The 17,775-nt window shown below is 66.1% G+C and overlaps 1 protein-coding gene across 1 annotated transcript; it reads right to left on the bottom strand.

Moving 5' to 3' along the window:
* Positions 1 to 165: 165 nt before the first annotated feature.
* On the bottom strand, positions 166 to 15,260 carry LOC309799327 (receptor-type tyrosine-protein phosphatase V-like; the record flags this gene model as incomplete). Its single annotated transcript, XM_082612275.1, is given in 38 exon segments — positions 166 to 173; positions 256 to 311; positions 454 to 769; positions 935 to 1,140; positions 1,451 to 1,616; positions 2,054 to 2,209; positions 2,212 to 2,269; positions 2,353 to 2,463; positions 2,583 to 2,667; positions 2,669 to 2,703; positions 2,804 to 3,085; positions 3,088 to 3,292; positions 3,378 to 3,445; positions 3,770 to 3,905; positions 3,967 to 4,024; positions 4,027 to 4,126; positions 4,472 to 4,618; positions 5,170 to 5,280; positions 6,057 to 6,142; positions 6,230 to 6,320; positions 6,424 to 6,517; positions 7,041 to 7,145; positions 7,302 to 7,348; positions 7,352 to 7,519; positions 7,768 to 7,907; positions 8,139 to 8,336; positions 8,497 to 8,760; positions 10,276 to 10,545; positions 11,555 to 11,600; positions 11,604 to 11,830; positions 11,954 to 12,199; positions 12,301 to 12,555; positions 13,606 to 13,869; positions 14,041 to 14,310; positions 14,501 to 14,731; positions 15,081 to 15,126; positions 15,128 to 15,148; positions 15,150 to 15,260. Coding segments are annotated over 38 exon segments (5,484 nt in total).
* Positions 15,261 to 17,775: the final 2,515 nt, after the last annotated feature.

Genomic DNA, 17,775 nt, shown 5'->3' with positions numbered 1-17,775 from the left:
TCACGGGTTGGGCTTGGCAAGGGAGGGCGGAGCCAAGGGAACTTTCTCGCCTCTCGCTCCCCTTCCCTCCTTCCCTCCGAGCTGGCAGGAATTTCATCCAGGAAAGAAAAAAGCAAACAACCCGAAGAGTGGAGAGCGGGACCTGCAGGCGTTTGGGCTGTGGGCTCAGGACCCTGTGCCGGAGGGGACAGCCTCGGGGCCACAGCGGATCGGAGGAGGGCCCCGGAAGCACCTTGTTTGTTCGAGGTCACCCACTTGGGGGGGAGCAGCCCAAGAAGTGCAACTCGGGGTCACCCTCCGCACCCTGGCTCCTGGGGAGGGGAGCGAGGGGTTGTCTCACCAGGTGAGCCATGAAGGGCCGGAGCCGCGGGGCGGGTGGAGGTCGGGCGGCTACAAGGAGACTTCCAGCTGAGCCCCAGGCCCGCCACTAGAGAAGGTGTGACGTCCACTCACAAAGCGTCTTGCACGCGGCCCCAGTCAGGTGTGAGCCCGGGAGCCCCGGACCCTGCTCCCGGGATGGAGCCAGGCGCCCGGCTGGGGGACGCGCCCACCTGGCGGTCCCGGCCGGCCTGAGTCGGCAGTCTGGCGCCACCTGGAGGCCAGTCCGGCAGCTGCAGCTCCACCAGCCTGAGGCTGGAAGGGCCAGGAGGGAGACTTGAGGGGGAGAGACGGTGGCTGAAGCTGGGCTCATCCCGGCGCCGGGCCAAGCCCAGGGTGGAGTGAGAGCCGGCCGCTGTCTCCTGACCTTGCTGTCCCCGCACGGTCCATCCTGAGTGTACAGCAGCAGCCTGGAGGCCTCAGGGCAGCCAGTGGCCGTTCATCCAGGACCATCATCCCCCAGGGCCACTCATCACCCCCCTCCCATTCTCTGCTACTGCTCTCACCTCCCGGGCCCCAGGGGCTGCACGGCTGGACCAGGAAGGCGGAAACCGACCGTTGGCCTCCAGGGCGTGGGGCTCGGCCCTGACGTAGATGAGCCCCCAGGAAGACCTGGGTGGTCCTCGTGCACGGAGGGCCGGAGAGACCACGGGGGCGCTGCCCGCCCCTCCCCCCGGCTCGGCCGTGTTCCCGGCCTCACACCCCACTTGCTGCGGCCCCCCTGCTCCTTTGCAGCTCTGGTGCCGGGGCCCTGCTGCTCCTCTGCAGTGGTGGGGCGCAGGCCCAGCGCGAGGCTCCAGCCCGCCTACTGGAGGGTTGTCATGGGCCAACCCCGACTCCTGGGAACGCGTGTGAAGAGGTGTGACCCAGCCCGGGGAGGCCCAGGTGAGCGGGAAGCCTGCCTCTGCTCCTCAGGCCGTGAGGGCCCTCCCGGCCTCCGACCCCTCACCTTTCACGAGGAGCTCGGGGCGGCCAAGGAGAGCCCTGCCCCCTACCCGATTCGGGGTCTGACTCCTTTCGGGGCCTCCTGCTCTGGTTTGTGCAGGCTTTCTGTGTCCCCCAGGCCCTCTACCGGGAGCAGCTGGGGCTCCGCCTCTGGCACCAGCCGTCCAGGGCCTCGTGGTTGATGAGGGGACGAATGGGCCCTGGTGAGGCCTTGGCTGATGGTGTCTCCACGGTGAGCACTCGTGCCCTCCTTTCTGCTTCTCCTCCTGGTTTTCCCTCCCCAGACTCCCGCACTGTGGTGGAGCGAAGGAGGCAGAGAAAACCCAGCTGCTCTGGCCACGCAGCAGCGAGCCCACGGCGCCTGCCGCCGGCGCCAGGAAACGGCAAGGCCGGGTCGCGGGGGGCAGGGCCCCCTCGCCCCGCGTAACCTGCTCTGAATCCAGGGCCCCCCCCTAGACACTAGAGACTAGATCTGAGGAACGGGGAAACTGGAGGGCGGGGCTGGGGGCTGCCCCGCGAAAGCCACCCGCCAGGCCCCCAAAGCCCCACTCCTGTCTCCCACCAGGCCCTGGCATGGATGGACAGAACGCACTCGGCCTCTGGCTTGACCACATCCCTTATTCCCCGACTCAGCCCCTTCACGGCACGGGGCCCTGTGTGCGTCCGGGGACAAATTCCCGAAAGACGACGTCAGGGCAGGGTGAGGAGGGGGCTGTGTCCGGACCCGCACCCCAAGCTGCGGGGCAGCGGGGTCTCTGCCTGCTCCTCCGGGGCCCTGCCCAGCGGCACCTGCGGTGGCTGAGCAGCGTGCCTGGCTTCTCCACGCCCCGGGAGCAGCTCTGGCCGGCAGTCAGTAAGGGCAGCAGGGTCATGGTGGGGAGCTCCTGCCCGGCTCCCTGCACGGCAACTGCAGCCTCTGCACCGGCCTCTCCTTCCTGCTCCCCCTCTGGGCAAAGACGCTGGCACCGGTGCCTGGAGGGGCCGGGACTGCTCCGCGGAGCCCACCCCCAGCCCACAGCCCTAGCTTACACGTGTGACGCTGAGGAGGGTGCAGGGCCAGCCTGCAGCGCTGCTCTCAGCCACCCAGTGCACGGTTGCCACATCTGTGGCGACGGGCTGTGACTCCGTGGGCCAGAACTCTTGTGGCCAGACCGGGTCAGGGCTGCTCGGCTGGCCAGCCCATCCCCACCCAGGCCCTGGTCACACCACACCCCCACCCCGACCCCCAGGCATCCCACACTCTGCCCCCGTTCCCTCACCTTCTCCCGGGAGTCTGGCAGGCACAGGGAGACCAGCACGCAAGCCCCGTGCTCCCACACCAGCTCCCAGAGCTCTGAGGGCCCCGGTCAGCATGACATGATCGTGGCCAGAGGGCCCGCCTTGCAGAGCACAGCGTGTCCCCTGCCCGTCTCAGCTCTAGGACCCCCAGCCCCCCAGCCCCAGACCAGGAAGCACCAACGGCCCAAGGGCATGGTCTCACGGGGAAGAGCCAGGCTTCGGGCATCTCTCCGGCAGGGCCATCCTCCGCCAGAGGGGACCGCCCGTGACAACAGCTGTCTGCGGGACGAGGGTGAGGGTGAGGCTGCCGCAGGTCCCAGCCTGGCCAACGCCCGATGCCCGGTCCACCCGCAAGCCCCCTGGCACTCACGGGAGGCCGTGCTGTCCTGCCCATGCCAGGAGAGGGCATCGCAGAGCCGGCCTGGTCCTTGAGGGCCTGGAGCGGAAGCTGGGGAGGGTGACGGGCAGAGGGGCACCATGAGACAGGCCGCAGAAGTGGTGGCACGAGGGGACCCCGCGTCGTCGTGCCGCCCGGCCTGCAGCCACCTTGTGCTCCCCCAGGAAGCCAGCATTGCCAGAGCACGCCCATGGGGGGAAGCTCCTCACGGGGATGGGCTGCGGCCTGGGCGGGGCGCGGGCTGTGTTGGGGGTGCCGGAGGCTGCCCAGCTCCCGCTCTTGGCCTCCTTGGCCCTGCGTGGACGGAGCTGGCAGCCTGTTGGTGGGAGGGACGGGGACCCTGCCTCCCACCAGGCAAGGTTCCGGGAGCTGCACGTACTCAGAGGTGCCGGGGGCCCCTTCCAGGATCCTGCTCAGGAGGCAGCCACGCAGGAAGACGTACTGGTTCTGGTGGGTGGGGGAGGGGAGGTGGTCGGCTGAGGGACCGTGGTCCAGCAGGGAGACTTCCAGGCCCTGACCAGCCAGACGGCCCGGGGCAGGGGAGGGGCTTTGGGGAGCCTTCCCGTGGGCCTCCCCCGCTACCCCGGCGTCAGAGCTGGCAGGGGCCCACCCACCTCCCACCCCCAGCACAAAGGGAAACAGAAGCCCCGATAGGAGGGTGAGTGTCCGAGCCCCTCCCCCGGGGTCCTTCCCTGGCCCCTGGGGACCCTGTGGCCCGGCCGTCTGCTCCACCCTCTCCCAGGGTCCGCAGCCCACCCGCCTTGCCCTCACTGGGGTCTGGATCATGAGGGGCCGGTGCAGGTGCAGCGAGCACACCCTGTGGAGTACGTCCACTGTATCCTCCTCCTCCAGCTGCTGCAGCAGCCCTGACAGGGTCATAAAGGTGCCCGAGCGGCCCACGCCTGCACTGCGGGTCAGAGGGCCCAGGGCTGTGAAGCGGGGCCCTTCCCCAGCCCACCCCCCGCCACCCGCCGCCTGCCCTGCCTGCCTGCACCAGGGCGGGCCCTGCTCCCGGGGCGGCCCGCTCCTCTCCCGAACGGGATCCACAAAGGCCAGCAGGGAGCTGGGTGTCTCGGGGACGCTGTGGTCTGGCCGGGTGGTGAACTGCAGCTGCTTCTCCGTCCCCCCCTAACCCACTGTCCTCGGCTCAGCCCTCATTCTGTCACCAGATGTTGAGGGCGGGGTGGTGCCCCCCACACTGGGATGCTCCCCTTAGCTCCTCCAGCCTCCCGGGGAGTCTGCCTGCAGGGGGCCCAAGGAGGTCACAGCCTGGGAAGGCGGATGGGGCCCAGGGGTCTGGGGTGAGCGGGGGCCCTGAGCCGAGCGCAGAGCAGGGCAGAAACCGTCCCTTCTCCCCCAGCTTCAGATGACCCTTAGCCTTCCCTGTGCTTCCCTACCCTTCCCTAACCTCCAACCTCCTGGGCAAGGGGGAGGCCAGGGGCCCAGGAGGTGAGCCGACCTTCCAAGGAGTCACGCCCCCCGCTCACGGGTACGCACGTGCTGCAGCTGGAAGTCCCGTGTGGTCCACTTGTCCTTGGGCTCCTCGGCCAGGAGGTGGACGGTGATGTGACCGTGGGTGACAGGGGTGGAGTCGGCTGGCCAGTAGTACTCACATAGCACCTAGGGCCAGAGGGTCAGAGCGGGGTTGGGGGGCAGGTGTGGGCACCCCCATCACTGCCACCCCTGCTGTATCAGCACCTCCCACCCATCCATCTGTCTCTGCCACCCTGCTTGTCCAGAAGCCTCTCTCCCCCGGCCCGGCCCCAGCATCTCCACCCCCAGACCTCTATGTGACCCTTGGGACTTCCAGGCAGCTGCCGGGCTCCTGTGCAAACTGCATGGCCTTACTTAGGACCACCTGGCCTGGCTCCAGCTGGAGGGACTCAAAGGTGCTGTCCCAGGGCCCCACACGGAGCAGGGCACAGGCATGTTTAAAGCAAGAATGCAGACTGGGCCCGGAGCAGGAGAGGGTGGTCTTGGTGAGAAACAGCAGAGGCAATGGAGACGAGTCCAGCTGGGAGCCAGGGTTCCTGGTCTCCTTCCCTGCCCCATCCTGGGTGGCCTGGGGACCCCACCAACCCCCAGACTTCACCTGGCCTCCCAGACCACAGCTGGTCCTGTGGGGAGAGCCTGCCACCTGGTGGCCACCCCGGGGGCTGTGGCATGCTCACCCGCCCACTCTCCATGCCCATCTGCTGGTCCCACACCAGCCGCCAGAAGTCCTCCAGGGTCTTCTTCAGAGGCCCCTGGGTGGTGATGAACTCCTGCGGGCGGGTATAGCCCTGGCGGTGGGCAGGATCACGTTAACTGGGGCCCCAGCACACAGCCATGCATCCCACGGGTGATCTCTGGGAGTGAGGACTTCGTGCACAGGCCGATACGTGTGCACACATGTGAACACACGTGCACCAAGGACCCAAATCAGGAGGGTGACTTGGAGACAGCCCCACCTTGATGGGACGATGACAAGACACTGATGGCCCCGAAGTAGCCTCCCAGGCCACCCCCTCGCCACCCGACCCAGGGCTCCACTGCCCACCCAGCTCCCCCAGGCCAGCACTCAGTCCCTCCTCCAACAGCCCCATCTGCCTCTCCTGCCTCCACCCGATGATCCCGCCCCACTCTGTCCACATGTCCCGCCCGGCTCTTCTCTGGGTCTGTCCAGCTGCAGTGTCTGCCCCTCTTTCATCACTTATCAGGATTCTGCTCATCCTTCAAGAGACCAAATGCCCCCTCGTCCAGGAAGCCTTTCTTGATTCCTAGGTGGACTAAACGTCCTTTCTTCACGTGCTCTGAGCACCACACGTGTGCCTTTATTACAGCACTTGCCATGCCGCGTGGCAGGTGTCTCTCACACACACACACACACACAAATTCCTGCTCCTTTGAAGGTGGGAATCCGCGTAGCCCAGCCCTGACTCCTGCGGTCCCAGCACAGTGACCAACACACAAGACACACAAGCTGGCGGTCTTCGTGGACGGCTAGGGCTGGACAGCGTGTCCTGCAAACCGGGCCCCTCCCGAGTGGACGCCGCAGCCAGCACGCAGGTGGCTCTACCGGGATGAAGCTGGCGTTGACGTAACCAGAGTGAGGCTCTCCGTCCAGCGGGGTCAGCCTGACCCGGCAGTGGTCATCCGCAGACGCTAAAAGCCGTGCATTCAGGGCGGGCACATGCAGCCCCTCCTCCGGGCTGAGCTCTGGCCCCGCACACCCCTGCCCGCCGTGCTCACAGGGCAGCACGAGAGGGTAGCGGTTCTCCGCGGTGTCAGCAGGGTGCTCGGCCTCCAGCCTAGGCTGCCCCTTGCCCACCTCCTTCAGCTCCTGCAGAGACGGGGGCCGAAGCAGACCCATGTCACCCCCACACCGGGGGCGGGGTTGTGCACAGCTGGGGTCCCCCAGAGCCTGGGGGCGGCAGAGGCCTCACCTCGAAAACCTGAAAGAAAGCCTGGTGGGCACGGGCGCTCTTGGCCTTGTAGCCCTGTCGGAAGCTGTGGGCAGGGATGGGCCAGTGGGTCCACCTGGGGGAAGAGGGATGAGTAGGCGGCGGCCCTGGTGTGCAGAGTCCTGCCCTGGGCGCCGGTAGGGGCCAGAGGGAGGGGGCAGGGCAAACAGGACCACACTCGGAGGAGGTGGGCAGGAGTCTCTGAGGCCCCGCGCCCGGATCCTGAGGAGGGCTCTGGGCACAGCTGCTCGCAGCGCCGCTCAGGGCGCGGCTGAGAGAAGGAGGAACAGAAGCGATAGAGGGTAGATTGCAAAATCCGACATGGGAGAGAAGGAAGGAGAAGGCAGCGGCTTGGCCTGCAACCGTCCAGGTGGTCAGTCAGGCACCGAGAGGACGGGAGTCTGGAGGCAGAGGCTGAGGGCCCGGGAGGAGCCGGGGGCCCCTGGGAGCAGGGTGACGAGGGTGTGACAGCGGCTGAGGGCAGGCTCAGCTGGCGGGGCGAGGGACGCAGTCCCGGGGAGACCCCGTCATCACCCCGTCATCACCGAGCCTGTGGAGGGCGGGCCGCCTGCCCCGCCCCACAGGGGCCACACACTCACCGCAGGTTGTAAGCCACCAGCTGCTGGAAGCACAGGTTCTTCTCTGACCTGCAGAGGGTGACAGGGCCTGGGAGGCAGCCTGGGGCATTCCCCTTTTTTCCTTGCCTGCCAGGAAGCCCAGTCAGAATAACTCTACTGACCCTCCTGGACCAGCACACGCTTTCTCTCTGTGAGTCAGTCCAGCTCTTTTGTTGACACAGGTGTAAACAACCCATCGATGAAACGTTCGTGTCTCCCCCTCCCTTCGGCCTTGGCCCTCACCGATAGAGGGAACCCGGCTTGAGCTGCCCATTACAAACGTCCTGGGTCTAGCCGCAGTCCTCTGTACCCACAGGTACCATCCAGGACGTCGGCACGGCCCAGGGCCCCAGATAGAAGGGGCTGGAGAGCAGGATGGCCAGGTAGGAGTCCCGTCCCCCGTGGTGGTGGTCGTAGCAGGTGTGGTTGATGGCTTCACAGGGAGGCCGTGCCACTAGGAGAGGAACAGGGAGGGGGCGGGGCACGTGGGCGGTGGGGTGGGGCCTCTCCCCGCCAGAGGCCTTGCCTGTGTTCTAGACGTGCCCGCCCCCGTTAGCATACCAGTCCCTTCCGCCAGAACGTCCCAGTCCCCTTTCCTGCGCCAAGACTCCCGCCAGCCTCAGACATTTCATCTCACCCGTGTCAGCACCTGGGCCCCTCGCCACCCCTGCCAGGCGGTAGCCAGGGTCCCCCCCGCCTCCTGGGGCACGTTAGTGGTGGCGATGACGCCACAGCACTGGATCTGCCCGTCGTCCTCACCAAACATGCCCTGGGATATCAGCACACCCATCCCCATCTCAGGCTCCAGCTGGGGGGCCTCGGCCAGCTCGGGGGTGGTGGGGTGCCAGGCTGGGGGCGGAGGGGGACAGTGAGGCCCTGACAGCAGCCCCCAAGGGCAGGGCCATGCCTGCAATGGCAGCTGATTGGATGCACAGAATCCAAACTGGGCTGGGTGCTGGGCACAAGCCCCGCAGGGGCGTGTCAAACGAGTGTGGCGTTGGGTCAGGGTCCGGGCCGGGGCTGGGGGTGACGGGGGAGCAAGACTGAGGGAGCGGGGCCCGAGGCCAAGGGGGCGCCTAACCTCGGCAGCAGTGGCACACACCACGGTGACCGCCCGGCTCCACAGGCCGTTCCCACCCCGCGCGGAGAGGCTGCGGCGGCAGGACGTGGCGGGCTCCAGGCGGGACGGCCGGAGGGCATCCCCGGAGGTGCTGGCCTGGAAGACGCGGTGGGCGTGCCCTCCTGCTGCCAGCTGCTGTGCCACCACCGGACAGGTGGCTGTGGGGGGGAGGGCAGGAGGCCTGGGACCCCACGCAGGGCCCTCGGGGTGCATGGGGGACGGGGGACTGGGGGGCAGCAGTGCCACCGAGGGAGGGAGCAGGGGTCCAGGGGCGGCCCTGCCCGCTGCTCCTTCCCCGGCCATTCCAACGCCACTCACAGGTCCAGCCGGAGGCGCTGGCTGTTGCCACACGGAGGGGCCCGGCCTGTGCGACCACCTGCACCTCGTACTCAGTGCCCGGAGTCAGAGCCGAGAAACTGGCACCGTCCACCTGGGCCCCCACGGGGCTGGAGCCCACTGGGACGCTTGCCTGGTACAGGTTCCCCCGGTAGCCGTCCCGGCCCCACGGCGTGTGGACCCAGGGCGCCCGGGGCTGGGTGGGGCCTTCACTGGCCACACTTACCAGAGGGGGGGCGAGGGGGGCTGTGGGGACAACAGGGTCGGGGGGAGAGAAGGGAGGTGTCATGGCCTGAACTGTGTCCCCCCAAATTCAAGTTGAAGTCCAGACCCTCAGGACCTCAGAGTGTGACTGTATTTAGAGATTCGGTCCCTAAAGAGGTGATGAAGGTAAAAAGACGTCATTGCTGTGGGCCCTGGCCCAGAGGGGACTGGAACGCAGACGCTGAGGGACAGCCGTCCACTCGCCGAGGACTCTGCCGGCCTGGGTCTCAGACCTGTGGCCTCGGAACGCCTGCGGTTTAGGCCCCCGTGAGGGGACTGGGGACTTGCTGAGGGCAGCTCTAGCGCAGGGGGAAGAGCACAGCCCCGATCATGGCTCCTTCCTCCCGAAAGGGCCCCACTTGGCCCTCCACGCTTGGCCCAGTCAGGAAACACCGGTTCAGGTGACCAGTGAGAGGAGATTCTACCCGGGAGGCAGACCACCTCCCGGCTTTCCCAGACAGCAGAGCACGAGCACCGGCCATGCCGAGTGAGCACATCGATCACCAGTCTCCCAGCCAGACAGGCCAGCGAGGGGGTTACACGCAGAGCCTTTGCCCAGGCCCAGCCCCAGCTTTGAAAGCCCCCCAAGTGGGTGGATAGGTTAAAGGGCAGGCAGTGTCTGGGGTCCAGGCGGGGCCCCTCCACCCTCCCCTTGGGCCCAGGGCCTGGGGTCACCTGGTGGACCCCTCCTTTGTAAACTGAGGCTCAAAGAGGCACAGGCCGGATCCGGGTCTGAGCCAGTTAGAGCCCCTGGCCGGAGCTTTCCCACTCCTCCCAGGCCGGTCCGAGGTCTCAGGGTCCTGGGAGGGGTTGGGAGGGCAGGGCGGGCAGTGGGGGCCACCACACTGGAGAAGGATGCCGCTGGGCAAGGAGATCCCACTGTTGCCCAGCTCCACCGAGCAGGCATCGGGCCTCTGGGAGGGGCTTCCTGGCCCAGCCTCGTGGCTCTGAGCCTCCGGGCCTCACCGTGTGACCCGTCCTGTACTTCAGGAACTGTGACCCTTCCTGGGGCCCCCCAACCCCCCCCTCTGGGGTTGGTACGTGGCCAGGAGCGTGGACCCTGGGCCACACTGCCCACACGTGAGCCCCGACGCCCCACTGAAGACTGGTTTGGCTTTCTCCTCCGTGAGATGGAGGCCTCCCGGATGTAGTTTAAGTGAGAGAACACCGAGCAAGGGGCCCGGGGGGCCTGGCAGCTGGTCCTCTGGTCCACCCCGTCCCCACCTCCCCGCCACTGGTCGTGAGAGAGCTCGAGGGAGCAGCCCGTGTGCCACCGCACGGGAGCAAAGCCCACGTTCTGCCCGCCTTCCTGGTGCCACAAGGGCCAAGCCCCGGGGACTCTCGGCCAGGGCGAGGGGTGTCCTGGTGTCTGAGGGAGCAACCGTAGTCAACCCAGCGGCCTGGTCACGGACCACAGGAAGGTCAGGGGCCGTGCAGCCCCTGGGACCCACTGAGCAAGGGGAGCCTGAGAGGCGGGGCCACGCGGAGGGCACTCACGTGTCCAGCCTGTGGCTCTGGTGCCGCTGCTCTTGTCCGGCCCCCGCAGGGTGGCCAGCCACGCCAGGAACTCGGTGCCCAGAGCCAGCTGGGCCCAGGAGTTCTGTGCCCCAGGGGCCGGGGTCTCCTCACCCTCCAGACTCAGGGGGCTCAGGAGGTACAGCCGCAGGAGGAAGCCGTCCCCGCCCCCAACGGGGGTGCTGCAGACAGCCCACAGGGCAGGGGGCTGGGCAGCCAGGCCCAGGCTCAGGTTGGTGGGAGGCGCAGGGACTGCAGGACAGGAAGAAACGGATTTGGAACAACCCAGCGCCCGGCCCTCCTGCCACATCGTCTGCATCCTGCTCGCCGGTCTCCAGGCACAGCTAGCCCCCAGGCTCCAGCCCGCTCCTTCCTTCCCTCCCAGGAAAACGTCTTGGGTGACACGGTCTCCACCCTGACGCCTGTGCCCCACCTACTTCCCAGACCATCAGCTCCTGGAGGGTGACGCCTGGTCCACCTGGTCCCCACCAGCACCCAGCGCCTGTGTCTCATACCCGGGACACGGGCCTCCAGCTCAGCCACTGACGTTTTGCCCCTGAGAGCTCATCCCACCCTCCAATCTCTCTCTGTCTCTCTTCCTCTCTCTCCCTCTCTCTTTCTCTCCCTCCCTCTCTCTCTCTCTCCCCAACCTGAGGGCCTGGGTCCACACTTGCCCCTTGGTAAGGCCCCTCTCTGCCCACTCTACTCAGACGCACACGCTTCTTGGCCCACCTCCTTCCTCTGGGAACCCTTCCCTGACTCCTTAAGGTGGCTCTTCCGTAAGCCCTGAAAGATTAGCCAGAACCACATAAAATTCCCCAGAGTCCTCAGTTTTAACCCGTGGGAACAGAGCGTCACATGGTTCAAATACATCGTGCATATTCTTCTCTGTGCATCTACGTTTACACTGTGATGTATGAACCAGTCGCATTACTTTAACAGACACATAAACCATCTGCTTACTTGTCAGCCTTCCTTTCTAGATGGTCTTCTTCATAATTGTTAGCTTTAGCACCTAACCCCATTCCTAGAAATGGGAGGCATTCATTAAATATTTGTTGGAAGGATGGAGGGATGGATGGCTGACCAGATGGCAGGAGGTGGGGAATGCTTGCAAACAGATTCATGAGCGGCCCCACCTCAGATGGACGCATGGCTTCTGAGTCAGGAACACGGCACACAGAGGGCGGCGCGTGAAGGACGTCGGTCCCCACCACCACCGCCCAGGCTGCCCCCCCAGGGCCCGCAGCCAGGAACTCACGGGTGCAGGCGCTGGTGCTCTGGATGCTGCAGCTGAGGTTCCTTGCTCACGCCCACACCCACATGGTGCAGCAGGAGCCAGGCACTAGGTCCCTCAGCGTCAGGCTGGAATCATCGGGGCCCAAGGCAACAAGACCGCCCAGCGAACCTTGGCTGCCCTCCTGGCGCCAGCTGACCCTGTATCCTTCCCGCTGCCCTGGTGCTGGGGCCCAGCCAATGGTCAAGTCAGAGGGGCTGCCCCTGCCGACGACCTCCAGTGACTGTGGTGCCAGGGGCCCTGGAGAGAGGAGCAGTTTGGGGCCCTGCAATGTCTGTGGCGCTGTGATGTGCCCACCCAGATCTCCACCCCAAGGCAAAGCCCCCCAGCCCCAGACCAGGGTCCGCGGTGGCTGGCACTCACCTATGTGACTTGTGGGGCTCAGGGTGGTGTTGCCCAGAGAGGGGACAGTGTCCACTGTCCCCTGGCAGTGGGCCCCAGGTCCCTGGAGAGTGACCTGGGTGGCACCAGGTGGCCCAGCGATGTTTCTGAGGAGGCTGGGGGCTCCCTGGGTGTAGGGCAGTACCTGGGTCCCAGGCTCCCTGCTGGCCTCCAGCCCATCCAGGGGCAGCTCAGTACCATTGCCTTTCCGGCGCTGGGCTGCAGCATCTGGAGGGGGTGTGGTCCCTGGAGAGTGAGGACTCACATGTCTCCTGATGCAGGTGCCCCTGGGCAGGACCCCAGCCTGTACCCCGCCAGCGCAGACTCACCATCTAGCCAGGCACTGGCCTGGGTCCAGGCCTCATAGGGCCTGGCCAGAACCCTCAGCTCTAGAGCGTAGTGTCCAGCGGGCAGGGGCCCTAGGAACGTGGCATTAAGGGCCCCAGGGCCCAGCATGATGGTCTTCTCCACCAGCCCACTTAGCCTGAGCAGGTAGCCATCCCGGGCCCCCGGCCCTGCCTTCCAGGTGGCCCAGAGCTCTGGGGGCCGGGGAGCGAGTACCAGGTCCAGGGGGACTGAGGGATCTGCGGGGAAGGGAGACACGTGTGCAGAAGGTCCTGGACCCCCGTGTCAGCTTCTTCCTGCACACCCTGGACCAGGCCTCATCCAGACGCTGGCAGCGACCCTGAGCCATATTCTGGGTGAGTCCTGGGACCCGGCCGAGGACGTGGTAACAAGTGATAACACATCCGGTGCCAGACCTCACACTCCTCCTCACAACACTGCCGCTGCCGTCATCATCCTGCTTTTTTTTTTTTTTTGGCTGGTTGGATCTTCCTTGCTGTGCACAGGCTTTCTCTAGTTGGAGTGAGTGGGGGCTACTCTTCGTTGTGGTGCGTGGGCTTCTCACTGCGGTGGCTTCTCTTGTTGAGGAGCACAGCCTCTAGGTGTGCGGGCTTCAGTAGTTGTGGCACACAGGCTCAGTAGTTGTGGCTCGCGGGCTCTAGAGCGCAGGCTCGGTAGTTGTGGCGCATGGGCTTAGTTGCTCCACGGCATGTGGGGTCTTCCCAGACCAGGGCTTGAAACTGTGTCCCCTGCATTGGCAGGCGGATTCTTAACCACTGCGCCACCAGGGAAGTCCCATCATCATCCTGCTTTAAAGATACAGAGGCTGAAGCACAGAGAGGGTGAGCACTTTGCCCGAGACCCACAGCCAGTGAGTGGCAGCGAGACAGCACTTCCCTGAGCAAAAGTGCAGCAAAGTCCCCGCGGGCTCAGCCTAGCTGGACACTCCTAAGGCTCAGGACCTGGTCCTTCTCTCTCTGAACCTCGGTCCCTCCACCGTACGGAGATAAAACAACTTAAGGGGCTGTTTGGGGGGATAAATGAGGTGACACACAGAAGTGCCTGGCACGGGGCTGGCACATGGAAGCTGCTGGTGCTGATAAGTGTCACCACCGTCATCGTCTGAGGGGGGGCGGGGGGGCTCCTGCCACCAGCCTGCAGGAGGGCACCCCCTCCAGGCAGGCCTCGCCCCTTCCCTGCAAGACTCCTGGAAGCCCACCCCACCAGCTGGCTCCTGCCTGCTTGACTGAAGAGCCTCTGCGGCGACCCCTTACCCACCCAGCACGCACAGGTCCACTCGGTGGCGTTGGGCCCCGCCGCCAGATAGGGCCCAGCAACAGCGCTGAGTGTCAGCTCATAGGGGGTTCCCGGAGAGAGGCGAGGGAAGGTGTGACTGGAGATGCCCCATGTGACCCCCGCTGTCAGGTTGGAGCCGCCAAGGAGGTCTGTGAGCACGGGGCGCAGCCAGGTGGCACCCCCAGAGCCATTCCAGGAGGCCTGCAGGGCACTGGCACCTGGGGCATGCAGCGCCAGCTGAGCTGGAGGCACAGGCGCTGGAGAAAGGGTGGGGAGAGAACAGCCAGGCTGGAGAGAGGGCCCGACGCGGGGCCCGGGCACCGCCCCGGCAGCAGCAGCCCAGGAGCCCAGTCACGGGACGCGGCTCTGGATGGCCCCCCACTCCCAGACTGGCCGCCACCTAGGGCCTTGCCGAGCGCTGGCCTTACCTGTCCACTGATGGATGCTGGTCTTCGCTTGGAGGTTGGCAGCCCAGGTGGGAACCTCCAGAACGTACTCGCTGCTGGGTAAGAGGTCACTAAAATTGTCAGACAGGGTGCCTGGGGACGCGGAGACATTGTGAGCCAATGTCTGAGACTCCAGGCGGTAGAGGAGAATCTGGTAGCCATTCTGCCCGCCGGGGGCAGCGCCCCACAAGGCCTCCAGGTGGGATGGGCTCCCCGAGCTACGGAGCTTCAGGTCTTGGACCGTCAACAGGGCTGCATCAGAGGCAGAGAGAGGCACCAAGTTCAGGGCCGGGGCATCACCTCTGCTTCTAGTGCTCCTGACGGGTCACTGCAGCAGGCGTGGTCCTCAGAGACCTCACCGCCTCTGGCCGCTTTGCCCCCTGCCAACCCTCCAGGGCAGCCACGTCCTGCTCGGCCCCTCCCCTGCCCGCAGGCCATGCACCTGTGTGGGCAGTGTGGATGACAGTGGTGTTCTGCCCGCAGGGGCACAGGGCTGTCACCTCCAGCTGGTAGCGACTTCCCGGCACCAGGTCCTGGAACTCAAAGCTGGACACGTTGGTGTAGGCCCGGAGTGGCTGCTCTTCCGGGGAGCCCAGGGGGGTCAGGCGGCTGAGGCAGAGGGCGTGGCTGGCAGACCTCCCCTGGACGCTGACATTCACCCTCAGAGGTGGTCCTGGGGAGAAGGGCTGGGTCAGAGTCTCCCAACACCTTCTGCCCTGGAGGAGGAGGAGAGGCAGGAGGGGCCAGAGCAGAGAAACAGCCTTGCCCAGCCCCCTCCCCATGGAAGGCACCTACCCCCACTCTCCCCAAGCGGACCCCCTTCCAGGGAGTGGCACTTGTCTTCCTGTAGGGCGGGGGCAAGGGTGTGGGAAGAGATGGGCAGAGGCTCTGGGCTCCAGCCAGGACCAGAGAAAAGGCTGTCCTCTCGTCTGGCTTCCCCAGACGTGGCCGATCACCGCAGGACACCGAGCTGCAGAGGCCCTGGGACCAGGAGCAGACTATCCTGCTGTCCTGTCAGGGGCGTGGGAAGGAGCCTCCCCTGCCCTGCTTAATGCAGACCAGCCGCGGGGCCACGGGGCAGAGGGAGGCCTGGATGCCCTGGAGATCAGGGGCCCACCCGCCCGCGGCCCCGGTGCCCACCTCACCTTGGCCAGGAAGCCTGGGAGCCACAGGAGGACCGCACACAGGAATGGGGGCCCCATCCCGGCCGAGTCTGCAGGGAGAGCTGGGTGGTAGGAGGAGTCCATCCCCACCCTCCCCTCGGTCAGTGGGCGGGCAGCAGGCCGCCAAGAGCCAAGAGCGACGCTCTCCCTCCCCAGCCCAGACCCTGTGCCAGCAGGGCCCCGCCAGGGGCACAAGGCTGCGGCTCCCAGGCTGCAAGCAAGCTGACCTCCTCCTGCACCCCCAGCTCCACCCTCTTCCAGCTGTTGGCTTTCCCGCAGGAAACTGTCCCTCGAGACTCAGACCCAGAGGAGAGACGGCCTTGTGGGTGGGCAGAGACAGCTGGGTCCCCGACGCCCCGCCCCCCGGGAGAGGAGGGGGTGTCTGACCTTCCACTTGCGGAGGTGGACCGGGCCTTTGTGTTCCTGTGCGTAGGGATCCTGGTGACGTGGTGGGGGTGTGTGTGGCTGGGTGCTGGGTGGATGGACCAGCTATGAGTGTGCGTCGCTTGTGGACATATACGTCCGTCCCAAAGGCCTTGAGTCCAGTGATGGTAGGTCTAGAGGAGCCCTCTGGTTTCACGCCCTTGACCCCCAGATAAGGAAGAAATATCCAGGGAGGGAAGAGCCCAGGCCCCAGCGTGAGGCGGGGAGCTGGGCTTGAACCTGGGACCTCCAGCTCCTGCTCCCGGCCCCGTAGGATGCGTGCTTGCCTCCCCACCCCCAGCCCCCGCCTCGCCCCCTCTACCTAGACCCCTGCCCCGCCCCCGCCCTGCACCCTCTACCTAGACCCCTCCCCCGCCCCGCCCCGCCCCCTCTACCTAGACCCCGCCCCCTCTACCTAGAACCCTCCCCCGTCCCACCCCCTCTACCTAGACCCTCCTCTTCCCCTCCCCACCCCGCCCCCTCTACCTAGACCCCACCCCCTCTACCTAGAACCCTCCCCCGTCCCACCCCCTCTACCTAGACCCTCCTCTTCCCCTCCCCACCCCGCCCCCTCTACCTAGAACCCTCCCCCGCCCACCCCCTCTACCTAGACCCCGCCCCCTCCCCCTCCCGCCCCCATCTGGCCGCAGGCGCTGCGAAGGCCCCGGCAGCCTCCCCGAGGTCAGGCCCCCCCAGCCTGGGGCCAACGACTCACCTGGAAGCGCTCCCCCGGAGCTGCCACCCCAAGGCAGCTGACACGGGGAAAGGAGGAAAGGGAGACAGAGGAAAGGAAGCGGCTCTGGGCCCCGGAGCAGCCTCGAAGGTGGGGAGGCGGACGCCCAGCAAACAGGCAGGTACATAAAGTCTGTGAACAGCTAACTGGTTTCCTGAGGACCCTTCTCTCAGGCCGTCTGGCAGGGAGCGTGGGCCTGCACAGGGACCAGCCCCGGCCAGAGCTGGGGGCTGCCTGCCCGTCCCAGCTCTGCCCAGCCCCAAACCTCAGAGCCGCCCACCGGCCTCTGGATGGGGGCCTGGAAACTCAGCACTGCAGCCCCATCAGATTTTACAGGCGGCGCGGCGCGCGTGTTTGTGTATGTGCGCACGCGAGTGCACACGTGCTCTTTCAAAAGGGCTGGGGGTGGGGAACAACTAGGGAAACTGATCTGGGGCCAGTCTGGCCAAGAGGAGGGGGAAACGCACCTTTGGCCCTCCCCCTCACCTGGGCACCTCACTTTGGTGGACCTGCAGAGGCTGGAGAAGTGGGGTGGAAACACCCTAATTCGGAATCTAAGTAGAAGAGGTACAGCAGGGCATGGCTTTAGGTAAGGGGTGAGGTCTCAGACTGTTCCCAAGACTTCCCAGAAAAGGGGGTCCCGTTGGGGACAGCACAGACCCCACAGCTAGTCCTATGGACAGGGCCTGGCTGAGGCACCTGGCCGTAGGGGCACACCTGTCAACCCCCAGCCAGATTGGGGCAGCCTTGGGCTGGGGGGCAGGGTTGGTCTGGAGAGGGTGCAGGAAGGTTCTGACGATAGAAGCAGTCTCCCCAACCCAAGCCTCTCCATTCAGCAAAGAAGTACCACAAGGGCTGTGTCTCCTCCCAGCAGCCACTCCCACAGACAAAGCCACATCCTCCCCCTAGAGAGCCCTTGAGCACCTTACTGATTCCTTCTGGAGAGAGCCAGCTAGAGGCAGCGGCGGGCAGGGGACAAGTCCAGGCCTCCTGGCTCCCCCACTGCTGCCTGGCAGCCCTCCCTCTTCCGGCACCCCTTCTGCTCCCACTGCTGAAGCCTGGCCTTGGGCATCTCCCACGCCCCGGGAAAGGTCCCCAGGGAGGGGATAGGCCTGGGTCCCTCTGACCAGGTTGTTGTGTGGGGTGAGGGGGTGTGCGTGCCAGCAGCCTGGCCATGTATGTGGCCTGACAGTGTACGCAGGCAACACTCATGAGCCACGAGGGTGCACACACCTGCCCGGGTGCACGTGTGGCATCCAGGGACATCAAGGCGGCAGGCGCCGGGTGGGGCGGGAGCAGGAAGGCCTCTGGAGAGAAAGGCCATGTTGGGGAACACACGTCCATTTCGCTGGCTCTGGGCTTGGGAGGGAGAGGACTCTGCTCTGTCCTGAAGTCCTC

This window comes from Mesoplodon mirus, assembly GCF_964341445.2.
Source record: "Mesoplodon mirus genome assembly, chromosome: 3".
Lineage (NCBI taxonomy): Eukaryota > Metazoa > Chordata > Mammalia > Artiodactyla > Ziphiidae > Mesoplodon > Mesoplodon mirus.
This window is presented reverse-complemented; position numbering and strand designations above follow the sequence as displayed.